This window comes from Cryptomeria japonica, chromosome 3 (genome assembly GCF_030272615.1).
Source record: "Cryptomeria japonica chromosome 3, Sugi_1.0, whole genome shotgun sequence".
Lineage (NCBI taxonomy): Eukaryota > Viridiplantae > Streptophyta > Pinopsida > Cupressales > Cupressaceae > Cryptomeria > Cryptomeria japonica.
Window position 1 is genome coordinate 889,616,018 of NC_081407.1, and position 13,267 is coordinate 889,629,284.

At 38.2% G+C, this 13,267-nt stretch overlaps 1 protein-coding gene across 7 annotated transcripts in view; it reads right to left on the reverse strand.

The window, feature by feature from the left end:
• The window catches only part of LOC131059757 (D-aminoacyl-tRNA deacylase), a 220,881-nt gene that overhangs the window by 75,133 nt on the left and 132,481 nt on the right, over positions 1-13,267 (reverse strand). For 6 of the 7 annotated variants that reach the window (XM_057992795.2, XM_057992797.2, XM_057992794.2 and 3 more), the window contains one exon: positions 11,437-11,492. In XM_057992795.2, the coding sequence (XP_057848778.2) occupies positions 11,437-11,492 (56 nt within the window). Of the gene's footprint in view, positions 1-9,791; positions 9,851-11,436; positions 11,493-13,267 lie in introns of all 7 variants that reach the window. The other variant, XM_057992798.2, reaches the window with a different exon arrangement.

The following is a 13,267-nucleotide window of genomic DNA, read 5'->3' on the forward strand; positions in this document are numbered from 1 at the left end:
TTTAGTGATCAGATTAACAAAACTCAGAAACAAGTCAAATGCAAATACACAAGAGACACAAAACACCATAACACCTTGGGAAAACCTCCCTCTCGGAGGAAAAACCCAACATCAAAGATCCAAATCAAAATCCTTTATCATGAGCAAATTATAAGAACAATGAAGATCAGATTACTTATCTGATTAATCACCAATCTACGGCAGAACTTTGCCTAATTGAAGTCACTGTGATATGCTAATGTATAAACCTGATTTGTCGTCTGAGATTTTGGCGCCACTAGGAGAGAGAGATCGCAATCAAGACAAACTACAAATTCACCCAGTAGATTCAGATAAGATTGCCCAGTAGATTAACTAAATTAGCACATCAACTAGGCACAATATGTTGCCTGAACTCGCCCAGAAATGGCACACAAATCGCAGGTCTGAGTGGCAGATTTGGATGCTCAGAATACGCAATAATTTCGCTCAATCTCCAATCTAGTTCGCATGACCAGCTTCGCACCAGTTAGATTGCTAAAGCAGATTGAATAATAGCTGTGAAAATGAATGTGTATTCACAATGAAGTTCATATTGCCTTTATAGGAGACTCTAACAATTTATTTCTCCATGTCGGCTAGGAGTCAAGATACAAGTTGGCGCCAAAATAAAATAACCTTAAGCACGTTACATTTACAAGTTTAATGAAATAGGTCTTGACCTATCATGTGAATTACAAGTTATATTTGCCCCCCTCATAGCACATTACATGTGGCTTATAGGACCATGCTTTAAGATATTACAATATGTTTTAAATTTTAATTGTCATTTAAAATTTAAACTAACTAATTCGATCTGGCTATTAATTTCAACACGAATTGTTGAAGCCTAAAACCATGATTTTGAAGAAAAATCAGCAAACCCTTTTGTAGAAGAAAACTGAGCACTGTTTGCTTCAACAACTCCAAAATAGACTGCAAGATACCATGGTTGCAGATGTTTTCCCTAGCAGTGCGACCCAAAACTGATTGCAACAAAGCACGATTTTTGTGGAGAAAAATGTCAAACCCTGAGAACTTCACGAATCACAAAATCACACGTGAATTTTGCGTATTACAAATGATTTTTGAGGAAAAAATCGAAAAAACCAGCAAAAAAATTTTCAGGAAAAATAGATAAAACCTAGAATAATTTTTAAAGTGAAAAACTTATAAACCCCAAAACAAGAAAACCTAAAAATATTTTTTTTTAAGGGACGAAAATTATAAAACCCAAGACAACTATTAGAAAACAGGAACCCAAATTGCGGACAAAAAGAAACCCTAGACGACATTTAGCTCCCATCATGAGCAGAAAACAGGAAGTAAAAAACACACAAGCCACCTAACAAATCGTCGCCTCGAAAAATGCGAGCAGAGAAAAAAACGGACATGAACATGAACGCAAGGTGTTGCACAAAACAAACATTGCACACAAAAAATCGCGACGCCCAAAAAATGCAATCGCATCGTCGAAAAAAAAACAAAAACTGGAAAATATCACGCCCGCCAAAACGTTGGTCCAAAAAAGCCGACGGCAAAAAACCGTGGGAGTAAACAAAAAACGCGGGTTCTGAAAACCTTTGTTGTTGCCGCTAGCACTGTAGACGCCTAGAAAAATCGCGAAACAAAACACGTCGAGAGACAAATCGCGAGCAAACACCAGTCGCTGTCGGGAGAACGCAAAAAATGGCATCTATCTCTGAGAAAAATTTGCAAAATACATGAGAAGATTTGCGCTGCCGAAATGGAAATCGCGGGCAAGCAGAAAACAAAGACTTTAAACAATCGCGAAATCTCCAAAAAAAATTTGCGAAAAATCCGATGCAAGCAAGAAAAACTTGCAAAAACCCTACATGCAAACTTCACACTGTATGTGAAACCCAAAAATCTCATTAACGATTTTTTTCATCAAAAAATCAATTAAAAAATTCTAGAAAAAATTTCAGAAAGAAGACCTCGAATTTTTATTTAAAAATTCGTCAAATCCTAAAGAACCCTATTGACCCGCTCTAATACCATGAAAAGTTGATTGCTCAAAATAATCGAATTAATTATTCAACGATATACAACCGTATATAAAGAGTTTACAAGATGACATTCTAAATTAAGAACTAGTCATTATAAGTAAAAACTAAAAAGCTAAAATGCTTAAAGTACTAAATAAAGCTTAAAAAGCTAAATAATAAAAAGCTAACTATGCATCTTTAATAAAGAAGCAATAGTTTCACTTAACGAACTAAAAAAGCTAAATAAGTCGACTAAAAAGCTAAATATCTAAATAAGTCGACAACTAAGATGACCACTAAGAATAGAAGATGACCATTATAGAATAGATATTAATATTATTTTAACAAATAATGATTCAAATTGACATTGAAGTGTTCTATGTCTTATGTGTTATCGTGTTTTTATGAGTTGAATACTGCTTAAAAGTTATTGGAAGTTTTGTATTATAGTAATTGTAAGTTGGTTAGCTTATAATGTATGATCAATGATGCATGTAGATGAAGTGAATTGAAGTAATTTACTCTTAATTGCAAGCTTTGTATTGCAAGTTTCAATCAAGTGGGTCTAAAAGCTTTGTATGTAATTTCCATTTTCTTATTTAGTGTTCAAACCAGTCTTTTTTTTTGTTGACACAGGGTATCCCCGCAATCCAGCCCAACGCTCATTTGGGGTGAGTTGAGGCAAGACTAGTCACTGGGGATGTACCAAGCAACCCGCTTGCTAGGTGCATCGAGTGATATCCAGGCCTCAAAGTCGAACCTGAGACCAATGGGGATGTGATGTCCCCTTCTAGCTAGAGACATCACTCTAGCTTGTGATTAGCCTATCAAAGACCCTCGTACGCTGGTAGGATTGGATAGAGGGTCACCTTGGCGTGGAGATCTTCCGGGGACAGAGCAGAGTACACTTCTGAGTTGCCAGAGTTTGTTTATGATGAGTTTTGCTTTGAGTTTGGCTTGGTCAGGCTATTTTTAGCAATTGGAGATGGACCCCTGCTATTTTTAGCAGACATCACGGTCATATGGGTGGTCAACTGGTGAGCTCCAGTTTCAGACGGCATACCTAAATTCAAAGTATTCATGGAGTTAGACAAGTTTGAATAACTTAGCATTTATTATTAAGTGATTTAATAAAAAAGTTATAAAGTGACTTTATATTATAATCACTTAACTTGAGGGTCAACTCATCATTAGACGGGGCCATGTTTTTAATTAAATTATTTGAGCCAGACTATTGAAATATTAAAATTAAATGCCCATTTAATGATTAAAATCGTTTTGACACCCAAAGTGAAATTAAATGAAACTACAAGCAAAATTGTAATTAAGAGGATTAGGGTACGATTTGCAAAAAGGATATATAGCGTTGAGTTTGGAAAGAAGGGGGGAATTGCTATTTTGCTATTTTGACATTGTGAAATTGAAAGGGTTTTGCTCTGGAGACTAGGGTTTTCAGCCACCATTGGAGGACGTAGTTGCTTCAATGTTCACCATCTGAGCTGATGAAATATTCAGTGATATTTGGTTTCAGGAAGACTTCATTCAGAGGTCTTATTTGCATCTAATTGTGTAGAATTGAAGAATAAATTCATGGGAAATTATTGCAGATTTATTGAAGAAATTTTGGTAATTAACAAGTACGGTACGGATTGCTACAGTACCGTCGTACAGACTGCTACAGTGCCGCATGAACAGTGCCGCCGCACGGACTGCTACAGTACTGCGTGAACAGTAAAAAAATTTTGAGATTAAAATTTGCAGTTTGCAGATTTTCATCTACTGGGACAGCAAAAATCAGGTTTTTATCTTCCATTGTAATGAATTTGTTTTCAGGCATATTGGCCATAGAACAAAACAAACATTCCCTTGATAGTCTCATAAATTAATTCCAGCAGTAATATTATTGTTTCAGAATTATTTTAAGCATAGGAGTTTATTTCAGTATTGTATCATTGCTCATTATTACCAAAAAACACAAAAAAAATCCATAAACATTCAAAAACCAAAACAAATTCAAATCAACTGTATTCAAAAGAAACAGTCAGCAGAGGAGAGCCAAGTAGGGTTTTTACATTGGTATCAGAGCCGAATCCTGCCATCCTGAGGGTTTAGCAATCACATGCAGCCGCCTGAGGTTGGCTCTCACAGATATTACACTCGCAGGCGAGCTTTGTTTGACAGGGAACAAGAATTTGACAGGCAGTCGGGCACCATGGGTGACAGGCAAGAGTGTAGCCCACCTAGAGGCAATAGGAATGAGGAGCAAGAAACAAGGGAATTTTTCAGAGCAATGGCTACAGGACAGCAGCAGATGGCTTAGGCCTTGCAGGCACTCACCACCATGATTGAGCGCATGAACCCACAAGACAGACAGAATCAGGAGCAAGGGGATAATAGGAGTGCAGTGGGGTCACCTAGAGCTCATAGGACTCATTCCAGGACAGCAGACAGGCCTACACGTCCTACCTTCATTAGAGATGAGCCTGAGGTAGCACCTACAGAAGAACCAGGAGAGGAGATGTTCGCAGATATCCTCATGGCTGCGAATGACGAATGGGATCTATTAGCTCCACAGGTGCGAGAGAGGATGACATTTGAGAGGTTTGTTAATTAGAGGAGAGAGCATTACAGGTCACTCAGACAGGATAGGAGGCCTAGAGGTCAAAATAGTGAGTTGAATAGGGTTAAAGGCAAGCTTACTATGCCTACATTTGATGAGAGTGGTAAGATGACAGCTCAAGCTTGGATTCATAAGATTGACAAATTTTTGGCACTGAGGCCAATGACAGAGATTGAAGCTATCAAATACGCCACTTTGCATTTGGAGGGAGTAGCACATGATTGGTGGTACCATGGTATCGTATCACTTCAGCATAATCAGGTGACAGAGTACCAGGACTTCGTGGATAGGTTGGTTGAAAGATTTGACAAGAAAGATCCAGAGGTTTACTTCCGGGACTTAGCACAGCTAAAACAAACAGGCAACTTGGAGTATTTCATTGGTGAATTTCATCGGTTGGCAGTCATGGTGCCAAACATTTCGGAGCGTAGATTGTTAGTTATTTTCATTGAGGGGGCCTATCCGAACCACTGAGAGGTTGGATAAAGGCATTTGATCCTATTTTTTTACAAGAAGCTATGAAAAAGGCAAGAAGTATGGAACATGCAGTCCCAACAAACAAATTTCAGTCCAAAGGAGCATCTTCTAGTAAGGATAACAAACAATTTTATAAAAAACCAGAGAGGACTGATTTTAAAAATGATTCTAAAGATAAAACTTCAGCACCTTTTGACAGGGAAACATTAAATGATTTGAGGAAGAAAAAATTATGTTTCTACTGTAAGGGACCCTATGATGCAAACCATGATTGTCCTCTTAGACCAAAGGGCAAAGCTAACAGAGTTATGTGGGCATACTATGAGGAATCAGAATCAGATAATTCAGACCAGCAGTCTGATATAGAGGAAATAGATGGTGAAAAAGAGGAAGACAAGGCTGAAAACTTGTCTAAAATGGAGTCCAAGGATGGGGAAGGAGATGGGCAACTTAGGGAAGCTCGTCTCACTAGTATTAGGCAGGAAGGGTCATTCCGGATGAGAGGAGTGCTTACTGGACAGCGAGTTATAACTTTGGTTGATACAGGTGCCACTCATAATTTCATTGATGCTAGGATGGTGGAGAAGCGTGGCATACAAACAAAGGAGTTTGGGGGAATTTGAGTGAGGGTAGCTGATGGCTATGTCCTCAAATGTGATTGTAAAATCACTGGACTCCCATTGAAAGTTAATAATTATGACTTTAAGGCAGATTTCTATGTTGTGCCTATGGGAGATACAAATATAGTCCTTGGGATGAGTTGGTTGCATGATATTGGGGAGTTCACTCTTAACCTCAAGGAGATGGAGATGAGGTTTAAAGTGAATGGGAAGACACATATTCTTAAGGCAATCAGGGACAATGATCTCAGGATGGTTTCTTTCCGGAGGATGGCTAGATTGATTCGACATGATCAGGTAGAGTGGGCAGCAGAGTGCATGTTGATGCCATCACAGGAGGGAGAGTAGAAGACTGAATATCCTCCTGATATTCAGGAGCTTAGAGTTAAACACTCTAAGGTGTTCAGTGACATTCCACCAGGTAGACCACCAGACAGGGGTATTGAGCACATCATTGAGTTAGAGGAGGGGGCTAAGCCCATCATGATTACACCTTACAGGCATCTGAAGAGGTTTAAGGATGAAATTGAGAAAACCGTAAAGGAGTTACTTGCTATGGGCCACATTAGACCAAGTAAGTCTCCTTTCGCTTCTTCAGTGGTCTTAGTGAAGAAGAAGGATGGGACATTGAGGATGTGCATTGATTACAGGGTGCTTAATAGGAAGACAATTAAAAACAGGTACCCCATTCCTAGGATCGATGAGTTGATAGATGAGCTTCATGGAGCTTGCTTCTTCTCAAAGATAGATTTGAGATCAGGTTATCACCAGATCAGAGTTAGAGAGCAGGACATTGAGAAGACAGCCTTTAGATGTCATTGTGGCCATTTTGACTTTGTAGTTATGCCATTTGGGCTAACTAATGCACCTGCTACCTTTCAGGCAACAATGAATCGGGTTTTCCATCCTCAGTTGAGGAAATTTGTACTTGTCTTCTTCGATGATATCTTGGTGTACAGTAGATCTTGGGAGGAGCACTTGGTTCACCTTGACACGGTGTTGGATATATTGGGCAGAGAGTCCTTGTATGCAAAGGAGTCAAAGTGTGATTTGGGCATGACAGAGTTGTTGTACCTGGGTCACATCATCAGTGCAGAGGGCGTACGCATGGATCCTGAAAAGATTCGTGCCATTGTGGAGTGGCCTTCACCGGTGAACCTTACACAGTTGAGGGGCTTTCTAGGATTATGTGGTTTCTACAGGAGGTTTGTGGATGGATATTCCAGGCATGCAGCACCCTTGACAGATTTGATGAGAAAGGGAGCTTTCTTGTGGACTCCTGAGGCACAGAAGTGTTTTGAGAAATTTAAGGAGTTGATGACTTCTTGTCCAGTGTTAGCATTACCAGATTTCAGCAAACCTTTTGAGCTACACTATGATGCTTCTGGAGAGGGCATTGGAGCGATGCTTATGCAGGAGAAGCACCCTATTGCTTACGAGAGCAGGAAATTGAGAGGGCCAGAGTGGAGCTTCAGCATATATGATAAGGAGATGTTAGCCATTATGCATGCTTTGGCTAAATTCAGGCAATATTTGGTAGGTAGCAAATTTTGTATCAAAACCGACCATAATAGCCTAAAACTCTTTTTGGGGCAGCGAGATCTCAATGATAGGCAGCAGAAGTGGGTGAGCAAGTTACAGTCCTATGACTTTGACATTACATATTTTAAGGGGACACAGAATGTAGTTGCTGATGCCTTATCATGTAGGCCCCATTTGAAATTATTGACAGACATAATGGAGGATTGGAGACACTTGATCCTTGCAGAGTATGCAAAGGATACTTGGGCAGCTGGATTCATAGATGGGACTATTCAGGACAGCAGATACACCCTTGTGAATGAGCTCATCATTTACAAAGGGCGAATATTTTTGGTTCTAGGATCAGCAGTGAGGAGGATGGTTCTGAAATCTTTTCATGATTCACCTATGGCAGGACATCCTGGTTTCTACAAGACATACCGGCAGATTAGAGAGCGCTTCACATGGAAAGGGCTCAAAGTAGAGGTACTTCAGTATGTTAGGGAGTGTCCCACCTGCCAGCAGAATAAGCAAGAACACTCCTATCCAGCTGGTTTACTTCAGCCACTTCCGATTCCTAATAGGAAGTGGGAGTGTTTGTCTATGGACTTCATCACAGGACTACCTAGAGCCCAAGGCAGGGACTGCATATATGTGGTTGTGGATCGCCTTACGAAGTTTGCACACTTCTTTCCGATCACTGCTACATACACAGCTACACAGGTGGCAGAGTTGTTCTTCAAGGAGATATTCAGATTACATGGCTTACCTCGGAGCATTGTGAGTGACAGGGATAGCAAGTTTATGAGTCACTTTTGGCAGGAGCTATTCAGGTTGTGTGCAACAGAGCTCACTCCGAGTACTAGCTACCACCCTCAGACAAATGGTCAGATGGAGATAGTGAACAAATGGGTGGAGGGATATCTCAGAAATTATATAGTAGGGCAACAGAAGGCATGGGTAAAGTGGATTTGTCTCTGTGAGTATTGCTACAATACCACTTATCACATGTCTATTCAGATGTCACCCTTTATGGCCCTGTATGGGTATGAGGCACCCAATTTTATGGATCTGCTTTTGAGTGACAGTAGAGTGCCCAGTGCAGGTGATTTGTTACAAGAGAGTCAAGACATTGTTAAGACTCTCAAGGATAATATAACTAAGGCACAGAATCAGCAGAAGCAGTATGCAGATCAGAAGAGGACTGAGCGGACTTTTGAGGTTGGAGATATGGTGTATCTTATGTTACAGCCTTACCGTCAATCCACTCTCAAGAAGAGTGGTGCCGAGAAACTTAAGCCACGATACTATGGTCCATTTAGGATTATTAGGAAAGTGGGAGAGGTGGCTTATGAGTTAGATTTGCCGGCGGAGAGCAAGGTGCACAACGTTTTTCATGTGTCACGCCTCAAGAAGGCACTAGGACATCATATTGTGCCTTCTACAGTACTACCACCCCTGGATGATGAGGGAAAACTTGTTTTGATATTGGAGGCTATCATTGATTTCAGAGAGAGGAACTTGAGGAGACGTACCATCCGAGAATATTTGGTGAAGTGGAAGGATTTGCCGGTAGAGGATGCTACTTGGGAGAGTGAGGAGATTTTACAGCATCCAGAGTTGAGATTGGTTGAGGACAAGCAATTTCAGGAAGGGCGGACTGTGATGTCCCCTTCTAGCTAAAGACATCACTCTAGCTTGTGATTAGCCTATCAAAGACCCTCAGAGGGTCACCTTGGCGTGGAGATCTTCCGGGGACAGAGCAGAGTACACTTCTGGGTTGCCAGAGTTTGTTTATGATGAGTTTTGCTTTGAGTTTTGCTTGGTCAAGCTATTTTTAGCAATTGGAGATGGACCCCTGCTATTTTTAGCAGACATCATGGTCATATGGGTGGTCAACTGGTGAGCTCCAGTTTCAGACGGCATACCTAAATTCAAAGTATTCATGGAGTTAGACAAGTTTGAATAACTTAGCATTTATTATTAAGTGATTTAATAATAAAGTTATAAAGTGACTTTATATTATAATCACTTAACTTGAGGGTCAACTCATCATTAGACGGGGCCATGTTTTTAATTAAATTATCTGAGCCAGACTGTTGAAATATTAAAATTAAATGCCCATTTAATGATTAAAATCGTTTTGACACCCAAAGTGAAATTAAATGAAACTACAAGCAAAATTGTAATTAAGAGGATTAGGGTACGATTTGCAAAAAGGATATATAGCGTTGAGTTTGGAAAGAAGGGGGGAATTGCTATTTTGCTATTTTGACATTGTGAAATTGAAAGGGTTTTGCTCTGGAGACTAGGGTTTTCAGCCACCATTGGAGGACGTAGTTGCTTCAATGTTCACCATCTGAGCTGATGAAATATTCAGTGATATTTGGTTTCAGGAAGACTTCATTCAAAGGTCTTATTTGCATCTAATTGTGCAGAATTGAAGAATAAATTCATGGGAGATTATTGCAGATTTATTGAAGAAATTTTGGTGATTAACAAGTACGGTACGAATTGCTACAGTACCTCCGTATGGACTACTACAGTGCCGCGTGAACAGTGCCGCCGTATGGAGTGCTACAGTGCTGCGTGAACAATAAAAAAAATTTAAGATTAAAATTTGCAGTTTGCAGATTTTCATCTACTGGGACAGCAAAAATCAGGTTTTTATCTTACATTGTAATGAATTTGTTTTTCAGGCATATTGGCCATAGAATAGAACAAACATTCCCTTGATAGTCTCATAAATTAATTCCAGCAGTAATATTATTGTTTTAGATTTATTTTAAGCATAGGAGTTTATTTCAGTATTGTATCATTGCTCATTATTACCAAAAAACACAAAAAAAATCCATAAACATTCAAAAACCAAAACAAATTCAAATCAACTGCATTCAAAAGAAACAATCAGCAGAGGAGAGCCAAGTTGGGTTCTTATAGGGGAGCAAACCCACAACCCAAGCCAACTTCGCTACCTATGCGGGCTACTGTTCAAACCAATCTTATCCTTATGTATAGAGGCATAATTCAATTTTTGCCTTTAGTTGAACATTGTGTGATTATCATAGGGTTTACTTCCAATCAAAAAACATAACAACCTTTTTCCCTGAGTTCAAGTGTATGTCAACTGTTTTCCTTAAGTGAATCCAAAACGACCTCCCTTTAGTTCCGTTCGTGATGCATAAATTGCCCATAAAAATATACCAATACGTATTGTTTAGATAAGGGTTTTTAGTTTATTTTTTGTTTATAGGACACTTCCTCTTCTAGTTCAAAAAGTAGTTTTATCACACATCTATCTCGTTTTGTGTTGCACTGAATAGTGTGAATTAAAATGCTAACAAAATGAGGAGACAATCTGATTGATATATGTGTGTGTCTATGTGTGCGCGCGCGTGGGGGGGGTGGGGGGGCGGTGGGTGTACAACAAACAAAGAACGTGCAGCTACAATAGACAATAAATTGAGCACTTAAACAATTAAAGTATTTATGACAATTATTTGTACATGTAATCATATGCAAATTTCAAATCCATTACATTTCACATGATAGGCATTACCTTCAAACTGGTATATATATCATTGGTGGGGCAGTCTGTTTCTTTTTCCTTCGTTTTCTAACAAAGCACTCTATATTTGCATACTATCTAGTCCCTAAATGTGGGTACAAGAAACAAATAACGTACAGCTACAATAGACAATCAATTGAGGACTTAAACAATTGAAGTATTTATGTCAATCATTTGCACATGTAATCATATGCAAATTTTAAATCCATCACACTTCACATGATACGCATTTACCTTCAAGCTAGTATATATCATTGGTGGGGCAGTTTGTTTAATTTTCCCTCATTTCCTTAAAAAGACCTTTAAATTTGCAGTTATAACATTCTGGCCACTGTTAAAAAGCTTATGTGCAGGAAAAAATGAACAGAATATAATAGAAGTGTGGACACATAATAAGGATATGCATTTATTGTTACACCCATGAGCTTTTTGGTGTAATGAAATAGAAGGAAATAGATTAAACATGAATCTTTAGAGTTTGACTTCAACAGACCAAATAGACATTGAGAAAACTCGTGCTAATAATAGTTATTGTATCATTTTCTATGTACCACAATATGCATCTGAAACAGAAAGAAAAAAGTATATTTACAAATAACATACTCAGTCCAATTTCCCACACCACTACCTCCATCCAGCCCTAGCCCTTGCCATACAACCTACAAATATATATATTGGTCAACATAAGCAAAATTAGTACCAACACAAAACCAGCTTTTATTTGAACATGATTGAAATAAAAATGAAATGCAACATAGAATTTGTTTACAGTTTGGAAATTAGATTCAAAAGTAACGCATGTTTGAAATAGTGGAATATTAAATTAATGAAATGGAAGTGAAATAAAACAAAGTCAGCTAAGGGACTAACAAGCCTCAAAGTGGTTGAAGAAAGAATGAATAAGGCCACAAGACAAATATGCAGATTAAGGGAATAAATCATCAAAGAAGGCCTGCAATCAACAAGAAAAAGGTTCCCAAACTAAAAATGGCCACTAAATATATTTATAACAAGCAGATGTAGAGAAAAACTAACAATAAAACCAAAACAATGAAGGGGAAAAAATGAGCTATAGAAATGTAGCATGTAACAAAAATAAATGGTGCCTAGGAAAATTTGCAAGTGAGCAAATCAGACATCAGTAACATTTGAGTAGTCAGTTCAGAGATCAGATGAAACATTGACCAAATTACTAGGGAATGCACATGGATGGTATAAGAATTAAGAACTATACTTATGTCCACCTCTATCTTTTTACTAAAGCAACATCATAACTCAATTCTGCAACAGTTCGAATCCTTATTGCACCATTATGCTGTCACAGATTATCCTCTATTTTGAAGTCAACAACTTAACATCCTGCTCTATTGAATTTCTTCTTAGAAACCATCCATCTTTTTCCTAGCTCCTTAAAGGCACTTCCATCAAGACATTAAATATATGGCATGTATTCTAAATAGCATATCTGCAACCACATTTATTTTTCCCACTTACAAATTAGTTTTTTCCATACTCATCAAAACCATGAGGCTCTCTACAATGCTTGCTTGATTAAAGATGATGTGAAAATGCATAATCTACACATTTACTTTCATCCATCAAGACATTAAATATATGGCATGCATTCTAAATAGCGTATCTGCAACCACATTTATTTTTCCCACTTACAAATTAGTTTTTTCCATACTCATCAAAACCATGAGGCTCTCTACAACGCTTGCTTGATTAAAGATGATGTGAAAAATGCATAATCTACACATAAATTTTTGTTTTACACCAGTTTGCATCCGATTCCCAGGTACATTGCCCTAGTACACGATTTTAATAGATTTGGCACTCCCATGACTCAAATTTCCAATTGACTTTTATAACAAAATTTAACTTCTACTCAGACAATTCCTATAGGATAAATTATCAATCTGACTACCAAGGTCAAATCTGATTTGTGAATTCAAACCACATTTTCAAAATCTAAATTTCACCTTAAGCCAAGCCAACTCAGTTTCAACTAATTGTTACATGTTGATTCCCATGCCAAAACTTTCAAATAGTGTGCCTAGATTGTTTATAAAAAGACATCAACCTTGGCCACCATCCATCATCTAGGATCACTCATTATTACACACTATTATGGATAAGTCTCAGACAATCACTCCCCCCTACCATTATTGTTCTCAAAATCATTCTCACTATGCCATTATACTGTTTTGCATCAACATTTTTTATTGTGCTAATCTCCTTGTTGACAATTTCCAAAACCCTATTTTAACACCTTGGTTGCCTTAGTTATTGCATCGCCCTTAACATTTTTGTTCAAGTTTCAAGTTCCAAGTTATGCTCATCATTGCAACGTCATTCTCTTTAATTCCTAATGTCTTCCTATATTCATCAAAATTGTTGAATAGATCCACCAGGATTGATGAAGGAAAAACCT